Below are 15619 nucleotides of genomic sequence, written 5' to 3'. Positions count from 1 at the left end.
CATGAGAGCACTTCATATTACTGCCCCCTCCATCAATATGTTAAATTCTCGTGACCGTGCCATGTGGGCCCAAAAATGAACAAGTAATCCTATCCCCGACATTCAGACCACTCCAGACATCGCATAGTGGCTCTTATTGAGGATAGTTTCAAGGATATGGGGCTCATCCAACTTCCACCTCTGGTCAGTCCTTTCATAGCCTTTCTATCCAGGTCCTGTTCCAAATATATAAATGAAAATCCTTGCCAATGTCCACTAATCTCTCTTCTACACAGTTCCCCCCAACACTGCAATACTGGCTCTGATTCAGGCAATATATAGAGCACACTGTTATGCTTACTGCATTCAATTTCCTTCTAGCAGCCAGCCACCTCCCCTCATGCACCCAGAACATCTCGACTTCCTCCAGGCAGAGCGGTCTCCAAGAAAAAGCCCACCTCTCCTTTTTCACATTTCCGTTATTCCCAATACGAATGCCCCAACTGCTTACTCTTGACCCTGCACTCTGCCCCCTGTACTAATCTCGTCTCCTGCAGGAACAGAACATTCAGATTCCTTTCGAATACCCTCCCAACTAATCAACTCTTCATAGAAGTTGAGCCCCTTCATGTTCAGAGTGGCTAGTTTGAGGAGCCCGATCTCTCCAGTCTTTCCTAGGTTGAGTACCGTTCCATCCAGGACCACTCCTTGCTAGAGAGACACACATATCCCTAGGACACCTGAACCCCCCCCCCCTTCCGCCTTCCCCATATCATATCCAACAACCCCTAATGAGATGCCCGCTTCACCACCATGGACAGCTGGGTGAATGCTCAGTCTCCCTCTCCACCCTCATTAACAATAATTCCATTCTATCCGCCTTTGGCTGTTCCCTAGCCCATTCATTGCAGCCCGCTGCCCCCAGTCTAATATATCTCATCTTGTCCCCAAGAATGGGGTGATGACATTTCTGAATTTCCTGGCTTCTGGCTTTCTTCTCCTCGCTCCCATACTCTCCATCCTCCCTTTTCTGACCATTTCTGTCCATTTCTGTCCTCCTTGCTGTGGCAGCTTGTGGCCACATGTTCCTAGTTGATCAGGCCCGTGAGGGTTTGGGCAGCATCCTCAACATTGACCATCCTAAAATGTTCCCATCCAAACTCATATACCAGAGCGAAGGGAAGGTTCCACCTCTATCACACCCCTTGGAGGACAGGCACTTTGTAAGCTGCCTGCGCTCCTGCCTCCTCGAGAGTGTCAGGCCCAAGAGGTCTTGAAAGATATTCACTGCCGAACCTTCAAAATCCACCCTATTGGCTTTTTTGAGTTTTGAGCAGCTCTACCATAGTTTGTTTGTAGCTGAAGCACCCTACCACAACCAATCGTCGCCCCCTGGTGCTCCATCGCCTCTGTGTGCTCTCTAGATTTGCACTTCCTCCCCCATCTCTTTAAAATTCTTGTTTATAAGATCCTTGACTTTACTATCAACATAAGATGGTGGAGTTTCCTCTTCTGTCTCCTTCAGCCCTGTGAGCTGCAGGTTGTTTCTTATCTCCCTGTTCTCCAGGTCATACACCTTCAACTTCATCTCAAATTCCCTTGTCTCCAGGTCAAGTAACCTGGCTCCCATCGTTATATCTCTACCAGGTCTACAGAGAGCTGATTATTCTCAAGCACCTGCATTCTCTACTCCATCTTATCAGAGGTCTTTAATTTCATGATAAATGTTCCACATGTCTCTCTTGTCGGTCTGTCCTTGCTTTACTCCCCTCCTGATGACTTTTGTGAATGCTGTTCAATTTCTGAGGGATCCTTACTCCGCTGTAACTTCTGCAATGCCTGGATACCCATGGTGGATAACTCCCTTTTCGATCTTTTGTAGTATGAGGGCTGCCCAGCGACGTCTCCAGCCCGCATATGCAGCGCTGTCGAGCAGGTCTCCCATGTACCTCCCCAGGCTCTCCACCTCTCAGCTTTCCGTATTGCACCAGGTCACTGCCCAGCAGGAGTCACCTCTTTTCAGGCTGGCAATGTGCATGTGTTCCACAACAGTTCCATAATAAAATGTTCCATCATAGGATGGCCTGCCAAAATCCTCCCCCCAGGGGTGATTTTGGAAATCCATCTTAATAGGCCTACTCGCAGACAAATCTCTGCTCCTGCTGAAAGGCCCCAAGCCTCCTATTGCATAAGTAGTGTGAAGGCATCATGAAGCAAGACACAGACAACAGATTCAAAGTTCAAACAAAAATGGTTTATTAACTTAAATGTCAGGATGGTTGAATGCCTAACCCTCCATATGCCAAGTGGAGATTTCCCTACCTAAAGAAACTACAGATAGTCGGAGTTAGTACGTTCAACTTAAAAGGCTGTCTGTGTCAAAACCTATACTTTCCCTCACAACTAAAGCTAAACAATGTGTAGGGATGTCAACCACAAAAGCAACGGTATTCAAAATAAAGTTCAGAGCTTCTTCCAGCTCCTGGCTTACATTCCAGCTCCCCTTCCCCAAGTTCAAGACAGTTCCTAAAAGTCTCTGGGTTCTCTTCCCCAAGAAGACACATTTCCATAAAGGGGTTTTGAGGTTCCCTTCGTCAAGAGAACCACACAGTTCATACCATCTCTGGTTTCCCTTCCCCAAGACTTCAGCTTGTTCAGCTTGCACTTAGTCTCAGTCTCTCAATGTTCAAAATCAGTTCCAGGTCACCCTTGTACTCCTTCTGGTTTCTTGACTGTTTATATAGATTGCTCTCCTGTGCTTCACTTCAGCAATCTTTCATACAGTTGAATTAGCTCTTTGGGTGGTTCTTTGGCTTTCACAGATAGGTACTACCGGTCTAGGTGCAGTTGTTGGACCATATGGTCCACCCATAACGGGTCATGCAACTGATAATCCTAGACTTTCTTGCCCACACAGGTTTCTTCTGTAACTGCACCTGTGTTCTGGTTCATACATTTGGCTTTCTCATTACCAGCCTTTCAACTTTGCCACAATGTGTTTTCCTCTTTGCCAGTCTCTTGACTTTGCCACAATGAGCTCTTTCATACAGTTCACTTCATGGTGCTCTTTCTTTCGCCACATGACTTTCACACTATTTAGCAATATTCAATCTTTGCTTTTCATTGCATTTCATCAGATTTGGTCTTTGCTTTCAATATATTGTACGTGTACTTCACACAAACTTGTCATCTGTTCATCTGTTCGTCAAAAGCTTTCATTTAGTTCGGTATTCAATAATTCTGAGCTTTTACCCTGTTGCTCACAGTTCATCATATTTCTTCACATAACGGGTTGCATTAGGTTCACTATATTATGCATATCATTCTTTCACTCAGCATTTACTTTTACTCTAATAGCCCCCAAGAGCACCCCTGTTCAAGTGGTCCTTCATGGGCACTCACCAGTCCCCGGCGTCTCCTCCGGGCGACTGCTTTCTCTCATACTCTGCCAATACGTTTCTGTTGGACTTCGAGCCCTGCTCGTACGTCACTCCACTCTCTGCGGGTTGCCAGCAGCTCTGCTTGCTTCCCGTGGACACTGCCGCTACCTTGCAGCTATTGGATTGCTTCCATGTCTGCAGCTCCAGATACGGACACCCAACCAATGAGGCACCCACTGCTGTGACCCTCTCACGGCCTTCCCTGGCCTCTGCTCCACAGCTCCTTTGGGATACGTGCTGGAATCCTGACTTCCCAGCAGGACCACACAAGGCCGCCTCCTATTGCACAGGATTCTCCCCTCAGGCCTGCCACACTCGACCCGGCTTCTCTCATGCTGGCCTGTTTTCGTTCTCGGCTCCACCTTTTAATATACCAACAACTGTTTGACAGGTTGCAGGTGAGTGTTCCTCAGTCCCATTTGCATGGCCATGGCTAGTGGAGTACTGTGAACATGCTTGACCCTTACAGCAGCCTGCAGGCTTCTTCCTCATCTCAGTACTGGAGTGGTTAAACGACATGTTGGTGTTCACTACTCTTAGTCGGATCTTCCTCGTCCCAGTACTATAATGGTATGGATGTGGTGAAATGGTTTGCAATAGCCTACAAAGGGAGGGGGAAGAGGGAGATTGGCTCTCACAGGGAAAAGGGGAACCATGTCTCACCTGCCGATATCCTCTCCCCAATTACCAAGGATCTTCCACCCAGGTGATCCTCCTTTGCATCTCCACCCCCCAGGGTCATTGTCCAATAGCGAGGGCCTTTCTGTGGCCACCTGAGAGGAGGATCCAAGGTGTGAGGATACCCTCAGGCTTCTCACAGTAGCTAAACTTAAATGGTTGTTTGTGCAAGATCAACGAGTTGCTAGTAGATTTGACCATTTTAAGATTCTAGTTGGGTACAGCCTACTGTATCCCAGAGGCATACAAGAGGGGACATCTTGAGTAAAATCCAGGGAAGTAGCCCATGAAAGTTTAGATGTGGCAGACGCCAGCATCTGGCAAATGTTGGAAAATAGGCACCATTTTGATTGGTAGCATAGCGCACACTCCATTTGCAACTTGTATTATTTATTTAGTCTGAATCTTTACCTAGTCCTAGTAATACAATGTATGTTGCAGAGAACACTAATTGTCTTGCAACTAAGATGATGCTGAATTCAAGAGAAGAGTGAGGAATCTCTGCTGACATGTAAAAGCATTGTTGAGTCTGAGTCTTACCTGTAATGCAGTAGTTTAGTAACTGACTGCATCTCTCCAGTACCGAAACCATGCTGGCGGAAAACAGCCCAGCTCCACCATACCTCAGCTTCAACTAAGTCAACCCTTCAGTAAATCACATCCAGTGGGACTTAATAGTCCTGCAAGCCTGGAGAACCTCCTTGCCACCACCAAAATGTTAATTCACTGTTGGATGTCAGGATGCCACTGGATTCATTATACTTAGTCAGGACCACCTGTGTTTATCTGCTGCAAAAGCAGGGCTGAGGATTGGCTACTATCTTAACAGCAGCCTTTTACTTAACATTGTGCGTACCCCATCATCAGGACCATTATCCCGCTTAGCCATTCAGAAGCTGTTTTTGCTCGCATTCATTAGTACGAAAGGCTAACTCCTGGTTAAGAGAATATGGTTCCTGAGGTGTCCTTTGGGTACTATCAGCTAAATTTAGTACCCAAATTATGTTTGTGGCATTTTCTGATGGCTGTAACTGGTAGTCATAACTTTTGAACACTGAACGGTTTACTTACTTTCCATCATGAAGTGGATTTCAAAGAACTCATGGCGACTTTGAATAGTTTAAAAACTTAATTCGATATTTGTATGGCTGGGTTGGTAGAATGCCTGTAGGAGTTTGGGTTTCTGATATCTCTCGAAGGGACATTATCGGGCAACCATGCCTTGATGGAGGAGTAGATTAAATCCAGTGAAAGGAGGCTTAAGCTAAAATTACATAGTTTCAGATGTACAATGTCCAATAAGTCAAGTCTAGTCCACTCAGTGTTCGGAGGTATCTTTACCCAGGAAACTGTCCTTCAATACACTTCTAGTATCAGGGTAGCTCAAACTACCTAATCATACGTGGCAGGTGATCCAGAAGAGAAACCATCCTCCAGGATCTCCTGTCCATGCGATGCAATACCACTCCCCTCTCCCTTGCCCTAGGGAACCCTTTCAACTCTTAGCAAGACAACCCCATTGTAAGGAAGAGTGTCCACTTTTGCTCACTCATGTGAGCCCCCGCCTCACATTTTGCTTGCTCTGACATATGCGCCATTCCTCTGCCTCTTCTAGACACTCGCGGAAGTGCGGTCACCGGTCGCCTTCCCCGTCCTCGTGCGAGGACTCTGCCAGACGGCGGGTAGCTTGTCTCAACAAGCATTCTTCTCCGGCAGAATGGGACGCATTTCGCAAGGAGATGATGGCGATTTTTGAATCGCAGGGCTCCGTTCCGTCCGCGCCTTCGAAAGAAGCCGGCAAGGAATGCGCTAGGGCCGTCGCTCGCACGCCTTTGGGCTCGGGTGGTCGGCGCGATGATCAGGAGCCGTCGAGGTCCCGATCGGACAAGGTAGATCACTCTAGACCTGCCCGGTCCAGGTCCCGGTCCTCGACGCCATAGAGACCGTCGGAGCCTGTGAGGTCTTCTAAGAAGACGTTGACGCCATCGGTGCAATGTCCGTCGAGGGACTCTCTCGAGTCTCCCCCTCCGAGGAAGTAATCGACTCCATCAGTGCCGAGGCCGTCAAAGGACACACTCTGGTCTCCAGCCTCCAAGCTGTTGTCGAAGCCGTTGGCGACGCGTTCAACGTCAACGCCGATTCCGTCGATGCCCTTGTCGCCTTTTGAGGAGGCTTTATCGGAGGTACCCCAGAGACCGGTGGAAACCCAGAGGAAGGCACTGAGTAAGTCAATGAGGCCTTAGTTTGAGCATTTTTCTGTGCCCTCATCCAGGGATTTGTTCCAGCCTCTGGATTATATCTCTGTGGTGGATGAAGGGTCGGATGTGGAAAGTCTGGTTCCTCAGGAGGTTCTTGATGACCTGTTGTCTGGTCATAGCCAGTTGGAAGACCTGCGTCAATCTTTGCATGACGCCAGTGGTCTGGACACCTCCCCGGAGGTTGAATTTGGTAGGTCTGAGCCTGGTACTCGCACCGAATCATCATACAAGCGTCTCATGTCGAGGGTGACAGAGTATTTGGGGTGGTCTGCTCCACCCGTGGATTTTCTGCAGGATTACCTGACAGATATCTTGGACCAATGTCCACCCACTGACCCGGTGCTGCCATTTCATATGGCCTTACAAAGAAGGGTGGTGGCGGCTTGTACTACTCTGGAGTCTCTCCCGGCAGTGAATAAGTCGTTGCCAAAAAAATACAATCCAGCCAGTGGCGACCCCTGCTACTTGACTTTGCACCCCACTCCGGAGAGTTTGGTGGTGCAGGCGGCTACGGCCCCAGCAAAGCATGCGTCGTACCCTACCATCCCTCTTGATGGGGACGACGAGCGTTTTGGCGGTTGGGCGAAGAAAGTGTTTTCATCTGGGGTTATGGCTTTAAAGGCAGCCAACTCCGTTTGTGCCTTGGCAAGATTCACTCGCACTCTGTGGAATTGTCTCTTTGGCGGCTGAACATATTTCCGAAGGGGAGGAATGGGATGGTTTTCTTGCCCTCGTTCAGTATGGCAAGGATGCCAAGTGTGAATCCCTTCAGTCGGGTCTGGATGTGGCAGACTGTGTCAGCCGGTCCATGGCGGCGAGCACCATGATGCGCAGGTTTGCGTGGTTGCGGAAGTCAGGGTTTGCTCCTGATGTACAGGCTCGGCTTCTCAACATGCCCTTTGATGGTGTCCATCTTTTTGGCAGCAAGGCTGCAAAGTCGTTGAATGCTGCAGTGCGTCAACTTCTGCCTTTTCGTCCTAGGGGACAGCAATGGAGGGAAGGTTCCTTTCGATACTACTCGTCCTTTGGTAGATCGAGGGGGGCGGCCAGTCAAAGGGGCCAACGTAGGAGTACCAGAGGTGGAAAAAAAGATACTCGAGGTGCCAAAGCCGCTCGGGCAGTTGCCTCTTTGCCCTCAGGCACTGCCACAGCCGCTTCAGCTCAGTCATGAGGCCATGTCCCATGGTTCGCTGGTTGGGGGAAGGCTGGCGCAGCATCTTGTAGAGTGGCGTGCCATTACTTCAGATGTGTGGGTTCTGGAGATCATAGCCCACGGCTACTGTCTTCCTTTCCGGCAGAGGCCTCACGACAATCCACCAGGGAATCTTTCTTTGAAGAGTTTGGATCCACTCCTTGCGCAGGAAATTCAATCCCTGCTGGAGAAAGGTGCCATAGAACTGGTGCCTGTAGCAGAGAGGAACAAGGGATGGTATTCCCTTTATTTTTTGATTTTGAAAGAAAGACTGGGGATTTAAACCCATCATGGACTTGCACGGTTTGAACAAGCTCCTCAGGAAGGACAAGTTCAAGATGGTTACTCTTTCTCAAGTCCTCCAGGCCCTTCAACTTTAGGACTGGTTCGTGTCTCTCGACCTCAAGGACGCTTATTTTCATGTGCCGATCCATCCAAAGCACAAGAAGTACCTGAGGTTCGCGGTTGTCGACTCGCACTTTCAGTTTCAGGTCCTGCCGTTCGGATTTACCTCCGCCCCGAGGGTCTTCACCAAGCTCATGGTGGTGGTGGCAGCGTATCTCAGGAAAGGGGGTATTCACGTCTGCCCCTACCTGGACGATTGGTTGATCAGGGCGCTCTCTTCCGAGCAAGTCCTGCATCATCTGTCCGTCACCTGCCACTCCCTTCACAAGCTGGGTTTCTCCCTCAACTTAAACAAGTCCCATTTGACGCCAACCCACAGGCTCCAGTACATTGGAGCAGTGCTCGACACATCCCTGGGGCAGTGTTTTCCTCCCCAGGGGAGGGCTCATCACATTCAGCAGATGGTGCACAAGTTTCAACGTGCGCAGAGTCTCCCGGCGTTCGAGTTCTTGAGGTTGCTCGGCTTCATGGCATCCTGCATTCTTCTGGTGCCGGAGGCGAGGTTGCGGATGAGATCTCTGCAGTGGGCCGTCAAGATGCAGTGGTCGCAGTCCTCCGGCAAGATGTCGGACCCCGTTCAGGTGCCGCCCTCGGTCACCCAAGACCTTTGGTGGTGGGCTGTCGAAGGCAATCTGATGAAGGGGGCTCCGTTTTGGCTACCCTGGCCGGAGGTGACGATCGTGACGGACCATCCCTCACGTGATGGGGAGCTCATGCCAACGAGTTGACAGTCAGTGGTTGTTGGTCTCCGTCAGAGTCCAGGCTCCATATCAATCTGTTGGAGCTGAGGGCCGTCAGGCTTGCCCTGAAGGCTTTTCTGCCAACTGTGCGAGGAAAGAATGTCCTGATTCTGACCGACAACACAGTGGCCATGCACTACCTCAACAAAAAGGGGGGGGTGGCAGGGTCACTTCCTCCGTGCAGGGAGGTGATGCAGCTCTGGTTCTGGGCCATCCAGCAGGAAGGTTCGATCTCGACAGTTCATCTGGCCGGAGACGAAAACGAGATGGCGGACGCTCTGAGCAGGCAGAGCGCAATCTCTCACGAGTGGGAGCTGGCTCCGGAGATTCTCCTGGAGATCTTTGCCCTTTGGGGGCCCCCTCAAGAGGACCTCTTCGCCTCCAGTGTCAACCGGAAGTGCAAAAGGTTCTGCTCGCGGTTATTTCCTCCAAAAGGAGCCTTAGGAGAGGCGTTCGTGGTGGAGTGGTCCTTCCCACTGCTTACGCGTTTCCTCCGGTCCCCGTCATCCCGCAAGTGCTGCGGAGGTTCGGTTCCCGGATGATCCTCATTGCTCCGGCTTGGGCTCGGAGGACGTGGTACCCGGACCTTCTCGACTTGTCCATCTGCCCTCCACGTTGTCTTCCCTACTGAGACGACCTGCTCTCACGGAAGAGGGTTCAGGTTCTCCATCCAGAGGTCAGATCCCTCAACCTTCACGCTTGGCTTCTGAAAGGTTGAGGTATAAGGATTGGGACCTCCCTGATGACGTGATGGAGGTGTTGCTTTCGGCCAGACAGCCGGCAACAAAGTCCCTGTACCGTTGCTGTTGGGGAAATTTCTGCGACTGGTGCAGGGTTAAGAATTTGGATCCTTTTACATGTGACATTCCTGTAGTTCTGTCTTTTTTGCTTTCGTTGGCCCACAGGGGCCTGCAAGTGGGTACTGTTAAAGGTTACCTGATGGCGCTGTCTATATTTAAGTGCTCGTCTGAGGAGTATTCTTATTTCGGACCATCCCATCGAAAGAACGTTACCAGGTAAGAGAGTAACTTGTTCATCTACTGTCTCCCACAAATTTTTATTTTAGCAGCATAGTGGACAATAGTTTTCCAGCTGACGGCTATGAATTAAATGATGGGGCAATGGAATTGAGACACATACATTTGCTTTTACTTCCTTTAGCCACAAGATCTTCATTGATGCGCAGTATTATTTTATTCAAAATCTTTTGAAGTTACTGCCACAGCTCATGTGACAGAACTGGATGCCATCGGTAACAAACACTACTGTCTTACTAAATGGTTTCCTAGCTTTCCGTAATTCATTCATCACAATTTGTATTTACTGTTCACTTCAGATCATGTTACTCAGTGAAATGCTTGTGTTTCTTTGTGACTGCAGAACTCCTCCTCATGGGTGCTCTATGACATGGCTTCCTTCTATTGGATGATCAAGAATGAGCCATACCATGTTTTGGAATGTGCCATGCGAGCACTGCATTTTTCTTCCAGGTAAGATGTTCTCAATTGTTGGCATCCTCCCTCTCTCCAATTTAAGTTTTTCAGTGCAGGTTGGTTTGATCTGTTGCTGGAGGTTTACAGAAAACATGAGAATTGTAATATATGTATGCATCTTTGTGTATCTGAGTGTACAGAAGGTTCACCTTTATTTATGCAGGCCCTCCCAAACCAACAGAAGTTATGGTAAGTACGTTGAGTAAAGCTAGATCGGTTTATTGAATTTCTAAACAAACATGAGGTATTATTACACACTTCGTACTCCTAACTTGTTTGTGAGTTGGTTGGTAACTGACATAAATCTCCTATATTTTGCCAATTACAAACTAGAGAAAGTTTGCCAACTGCACGGCCATCAGTTTCACCCTCCCGGGCTTTATCAAGGCAAGTAACACACATATATTGCTTAAGTCCTCTGAGCAAAAAAAATGAATATTTGTTAGGCAAGTCTTTTTAAACAAAAGTTAATATTAGGCCACAGGCAGTACTACAAACAAAGGAGTGGGGGGATAAAAAAATAAAAATGAAATGTGTAAAACAACAAAATGGAGAAAAAGAAAAAACATTCTTTTAGTACATAGTCATTATTCATTCTATGTTAATACAGTGTCCAGTGGCATTCTTCATACATGACAACCATTTGGGGGCGCTGTTGTGCTTGATCGAAGATGGCCGCATAGAACGAGAGCTCTGTGCTGTGAATATTCGTATCACTGATTAATCCTGTGTGGCGCTGCAAAACTCCTCCAACATTGGTCAGACTACAATATAAGTACCAGTGGCCACCAACTGACTCCTGGCTTCGGAGGTCCTACAGCTGCAGAGATATTGCTGGGCATAGATCACTGCCAAAACCCCCTGGGACTAGCCATGCTGCGGCTCCATACTGCCCACCCCCACTGACAATCAAGAGCGGGGCGCTACAGGCCGGTTGGGGGAGGGGCATCACTTGCCCGGGTGCGCGCTTCGACTGCGCCCTTCAACTCTTGGCAGTGAGCGGACGCCCTTGACATGACAGCTACTTACCATCTGTGGGACCCCATCTGACACCGCTTCCGCCTGGATTGGGGTCTGGACGTCCAACGTTGCCATCACTGCTCCCCCTCAGCTTCACCAGTAAGCTGCTGGTGCAGACGCCTGGTGCCCTCCCCTGGCTGGTGCAGCGCCTGAGTTCCCACAGAGCGCTGCTCTGCCGAATTGTGCACTGCTGGGGGCACTGCAGGCGGGTGCTGAATGGTTGGATAGGACTCCTGGAGCAACTATCCTGCTAGCCGCCATCGACTGATTAGAACAAGGTAGGATCTAAACCGGCTGTGCCGCCTGTGGGTGCAGGAAGATACCCACGGCGCGGACCGGCTACACAGCAGTGCAGCGGAACACCCTTGCTACGACTGCACATTTTGGTGCGAGCCCCTTAGCTACCTCCCAGATGCTCGGAGCAGGGAGGAAAGCTGCTGGCTTGCGGCTGGCTGTTGCGGCGGCTGACCGGCTCCGCACCACATTCTCGTGGATGCCGGCTGGGCCGGGCTGCTGCCTTCAGCAGCTCCTCCTGCTGGGTCTTAACCCACGGTTGCACAAGAGGGTACCCTGATGATTTACGCTCCCGCCGGACTCGGCTCAATCGACCCGACTGCACACCCTGCAGGATATCCACAGTTCCTCCATATGTGACCTGAGGGCTTACAGGTGTGGAAAAGTCCATGTGACCTACCGTGGACACCCTAGAGCTGCAGGCCCAGACATAACTACTCACTTGGCTCCATCTCCCCCTTGTATTCTACTGGATGAGCGTATTGTATGTTCAGCACCCACACACGGACTGTGAAAGACCCAATCAACTGATACTGTGGCATATGTGGACAAACATGCAATGCTGTGAAAGCCCTTTTTAACAGAGCCGCTAAAGTTATATGGTCTGATTTCTAGGTCTACGTTGGAAGCCACAACCCATTCGAGAGGAACCAGACAATTTACCTGACAGCGGACTACACCCCCTGATCAACTGTTTCCACAACGGTGTGTACCGAGGGGACCTGAGACGGGCAGCTCGCTCCGCACCACGCTCTGTGGGAACTGACCTGCCTATGATTCTCAGGCCTGGCGGGATATACCTACATGCCCCCTTTCCCCTGCTTAATTGCAGAGGCTTCTTAGAAATGATCAGCAATCGACGACCAGGAGTCTGAAATTGGACATCAGCACCTGCAGACCCTAAGCTTTGAAGTCTTCGGCGGTCTTCGTTAACTTGTCTTACACACAACTCACCCCTTCGGTGACGTAGCGGGAGGCCCCCCCGACACGCCAGGTCTGCTTGGCTTGTGGTGCACATTAGAGGGCCCCTGTCCGGGAACAAATGAGTACCTGGCCTCCCAGTTGCTAGGTGCTGTGGTCACGTGGCTGTCTAGTCCCGGCAGGGCTCGCGTATTGACACTGCAGCCACCAACTATATGGAGTTGATCTTGTGAGGCAGTGATAACCTTTGCTAACGAGAACCCCGTGGTCGCATCCTTGATATATGTACCAATGTGAGGGGCCACAGTCCATCCAAAAGACAGGGGACTACTGGATGCATCGGGGTAATGCCCCTTCTTGCCTGTTGCAGCTTTCAGGCCCTGGGACGATGAGCGGTGTGAGGGGACCCCTAATCCTACCATTGTTGAACTCGTCCAGCGTAGCGAAACCCCATTCTACTTGCTCGGGACTGAGTTATCTGACCTCCTTCTGCCACCCAGCGAACCTTAATCTAACCCACATAAACTGATCACCGGATTTGTGGACGACGGAGCCCTCCCCTTGTGCAGTATACCTCTGTCTACTGGGCCCAGCAAATGACCGCTGCAAGGGCCGCGCAACAATATTCACATCATTGGCATTCTGGAGGAAAACATTGAGGGTCCCATGGAAGACTACATAGAACAAACCCTACTGGACGCCCCGAAATTGTCCCCACAATTTGCTGTCGAAAGGGCCCATCGATCTCGAACGGCCAAGCCCAAGCCGGGGCCCCTCCCCGCCCCATTATAGCAAGGGTGTTAAACTACTGCAACAGGGACACCCTGCTATGTGCTGTGAGGGTCAAAGGTGACCCGCTGTCATGACCCTTACATCAGACCCCCACTGGCAAGTCAGCCTGCCAGGTAGAGCCAGGGTTTCGGGGTTCCATTTTGGCCTCAAAGGCCTTACAACCTCATCCGAGACTCTCTTGGAGTCATTCCTGGCGCCTTTGGTGCCAGGCTCATATTCATTATGGAGAACATCTTTAAATTGGGACTATTTACTTGGGACTGCTTTCTTTGGGCCTGCAGTCAACATGGAGGCACTTGCATAGCCCAGTTCCCAAGAACTTAGCTATGCGGTATAGTGTTTTGAGTGTGGTTGGCCTGGGACTACTTTACCTGGACTACTTTACTGGAAGGCTATTTAAACCACACACAAGCAGCAGAACACGCTTTGCGTTATTCTGCAAGTTTGCAGCGTAACGCTCACTGTGTCCAGTCGGGTCTCCATTGTCCTTGATATCAGTAATCCTTGGGACAGCGAGCCTGCAGAGAGGAAGAGGAACATCGCTATAGGAATCTTAGCTGTGAACAGCATCCTGTTTTCAGCCGTCGTTAACTCCAGATTCTGCTTACCTGGGGACAGTCAATCCAGCGAACTACATCTTCTGGGCACTGCATGCTTTCCGAAATGAAGCGACTTGAAAAGGAGAGAGAGGACAGCATTAGGGAACGCATACTAACGGCTTAACACGAACAACGGACATTAAAATATTCTCACCTGGTTAGTCGCCTCTTGGTTAGCATTGTTCCGGAACATCACGCCCACCGGTAAAGAACATTGCGGCCTGCAAAAGGAGAAAGACACAGGTTAGCATATACAAGGTGAAGCAGCGCCACGCATTGCGCATTACTTACCGGACAGCATCGCGCACACTGCGCCATCCATTACAGGCAGGTGCTCAACCCAGCCTGCACGAAAACGCCAAATCTCTCGCAAGAAGAGAAGAAAAGAAGAGATCATACATTAACCACAATAGGAGGAAGGAAGGCAAGAAGAGTATTGAATACAAAGCCTGCAAGGCAGCAAGACCTACCTTAAAGACACTTGAAAGGGCTTGCACCAGTGAAGTAACTAGGTCGCCCACACGAGACTACGCACCACTGCCACAAAGAGCAGGATGGAGAGCACGCCCTCTACAGAAACAAGGTGAGGAGAGGGCCAAGGGAAGGTTTGAATCCAAGGGAGGTGGGAAGAGACCCTACCAGAGACGGCCCAGTCTTGAATCCAGCCCTCCTGTATTTCAGGCTCAACTTCCATCGGAGGCACCACCGGGATCGGGGAGAGGGTTCGAGGCGCATATCATCCAACCAGGGCTGAGTGGCGTCCCCGTGGATACCAGGTGAGCGTAACACCCCTTCCTGGGATCCTCCAGGGTCCATCTCTACCCTAATGTTTCCACTACCATTCAGCAGGAGCAGAAGACCTTCCTGTCCTTGAAGACTGGGGGATCTGGGATTCAAGTACTGTTATATCCTGCCAAGCTTAGGATCGGGCACGCAAACCAGGTTTTCTTCTTCACCATCCCAGAAGAGGTGACCAAATTTATCGAAGACCACTTCCCTGGGTTATCGGCCCACTGCGATTGTGCCCATGAATGTCCACGACTGAGACTTTTGACTGTAGGCCAGTCTTAGGCGTGAATCCTGATATGTACCCTTTGCCGAGGGATCCCTTTTTTCCAGTGGTTTGACCCATGTTGTAGCAATGATAGTTATGTCAGTAAATTTTGCACCACAGTATATCTAATCTATATCCCAGTACGAGCGCGCTCCTGCTCCATTAGCGCTAAGGCCCCAGGCAAGGTCGTCAATGGTTATGTTTTGGTTTAGTTCCTATTTGGGTATCACCTCTCAGATTGGGAGAGGGGTGGGAGAGGAGGAGGAGGAGGAGGAGGAGGAGGAGGAGGAGGAGGAGGAGGGGGTGGAGGGGTTATAGTTGAAAAATTGCTTGGAGACCGACTGGTAACTGGAACCTTTGCACTGAACGAGACCAGCAGGCTTATTGCTCTACACTCATAAGCCGGGATGTTATGCTGTAACTTCTGTTTTAGACTGCTACATATTGATATTATACAATTGTTGGAACTATGGTTGACGCAATCACATGCATGAGCTGGAACATTGGGGGACTGGGAAATTGTACTAAAATGCGGAAACTACAGCTGTATACAGAGACCTCATAATCGCCTGCTTTTCTTACAGGAAACACATGCCCTTATAGGCACTTGCGAGGGATTTGCAAAATCTTGGGGCCCTCGGCGGTATTATACCGTCTACTTCACCCAGAACCGAGGTGTCATGACCCTTATTCATAAAAGTCTCCAATTCCAGCAGAAGGCGGTACACATTGACCCCGCAGGGCGTTAAGTCTT

The 15619-nt window shown here is 50.0% G+C and overlaps 1 protein-coding gene across 5 annotated transcripts in view; it reads left to right on the top strand.

Annotated features, from left to right (window-relative positions):
- The window catches only part of TTC17 (tetratricopeptide repeat domain 17), a 2246693-nt gene that overhangs the window by 550001 nt on the left and 1681073 nt on the right, over nt 1-15619 (top strand). For all 5 annotated transcript variants that reach the window (XM_069623328.1, XM_069623332.1, XM_069623330.1 and 2 more), the window contains one exon: nt 10073-10182. In XM_069623328.1, the coding sequence (XP_069479429.1) occupies nt 10073-10182 (110 nt within the window). The remainder of the gene's footprint in view (nt 1-10072; nt 10183-15619) is intronic.

The sequence above is a fragment of the Ambystoma mexicanum genome, chromosome 11 (assembly GCF_040938575.1).
Source record: "Ambystoma mexicanum isolate Mex_15411 chromosome 11, UKY_AmexF1_1, whole genome shotgun sequence".
In the NCBI taxonomy this organism is placed as follows: Eukaryota; Metazoa; Chordata; class Amphibia; order Caudata; family Ambystomatidae; genus Ambystoma; species Ambystoma mexicanum.
Note: the sequence above shows the minus strand (reverse complement) of the source record. Positions and strands in the feature narration are given on the sequence as shown.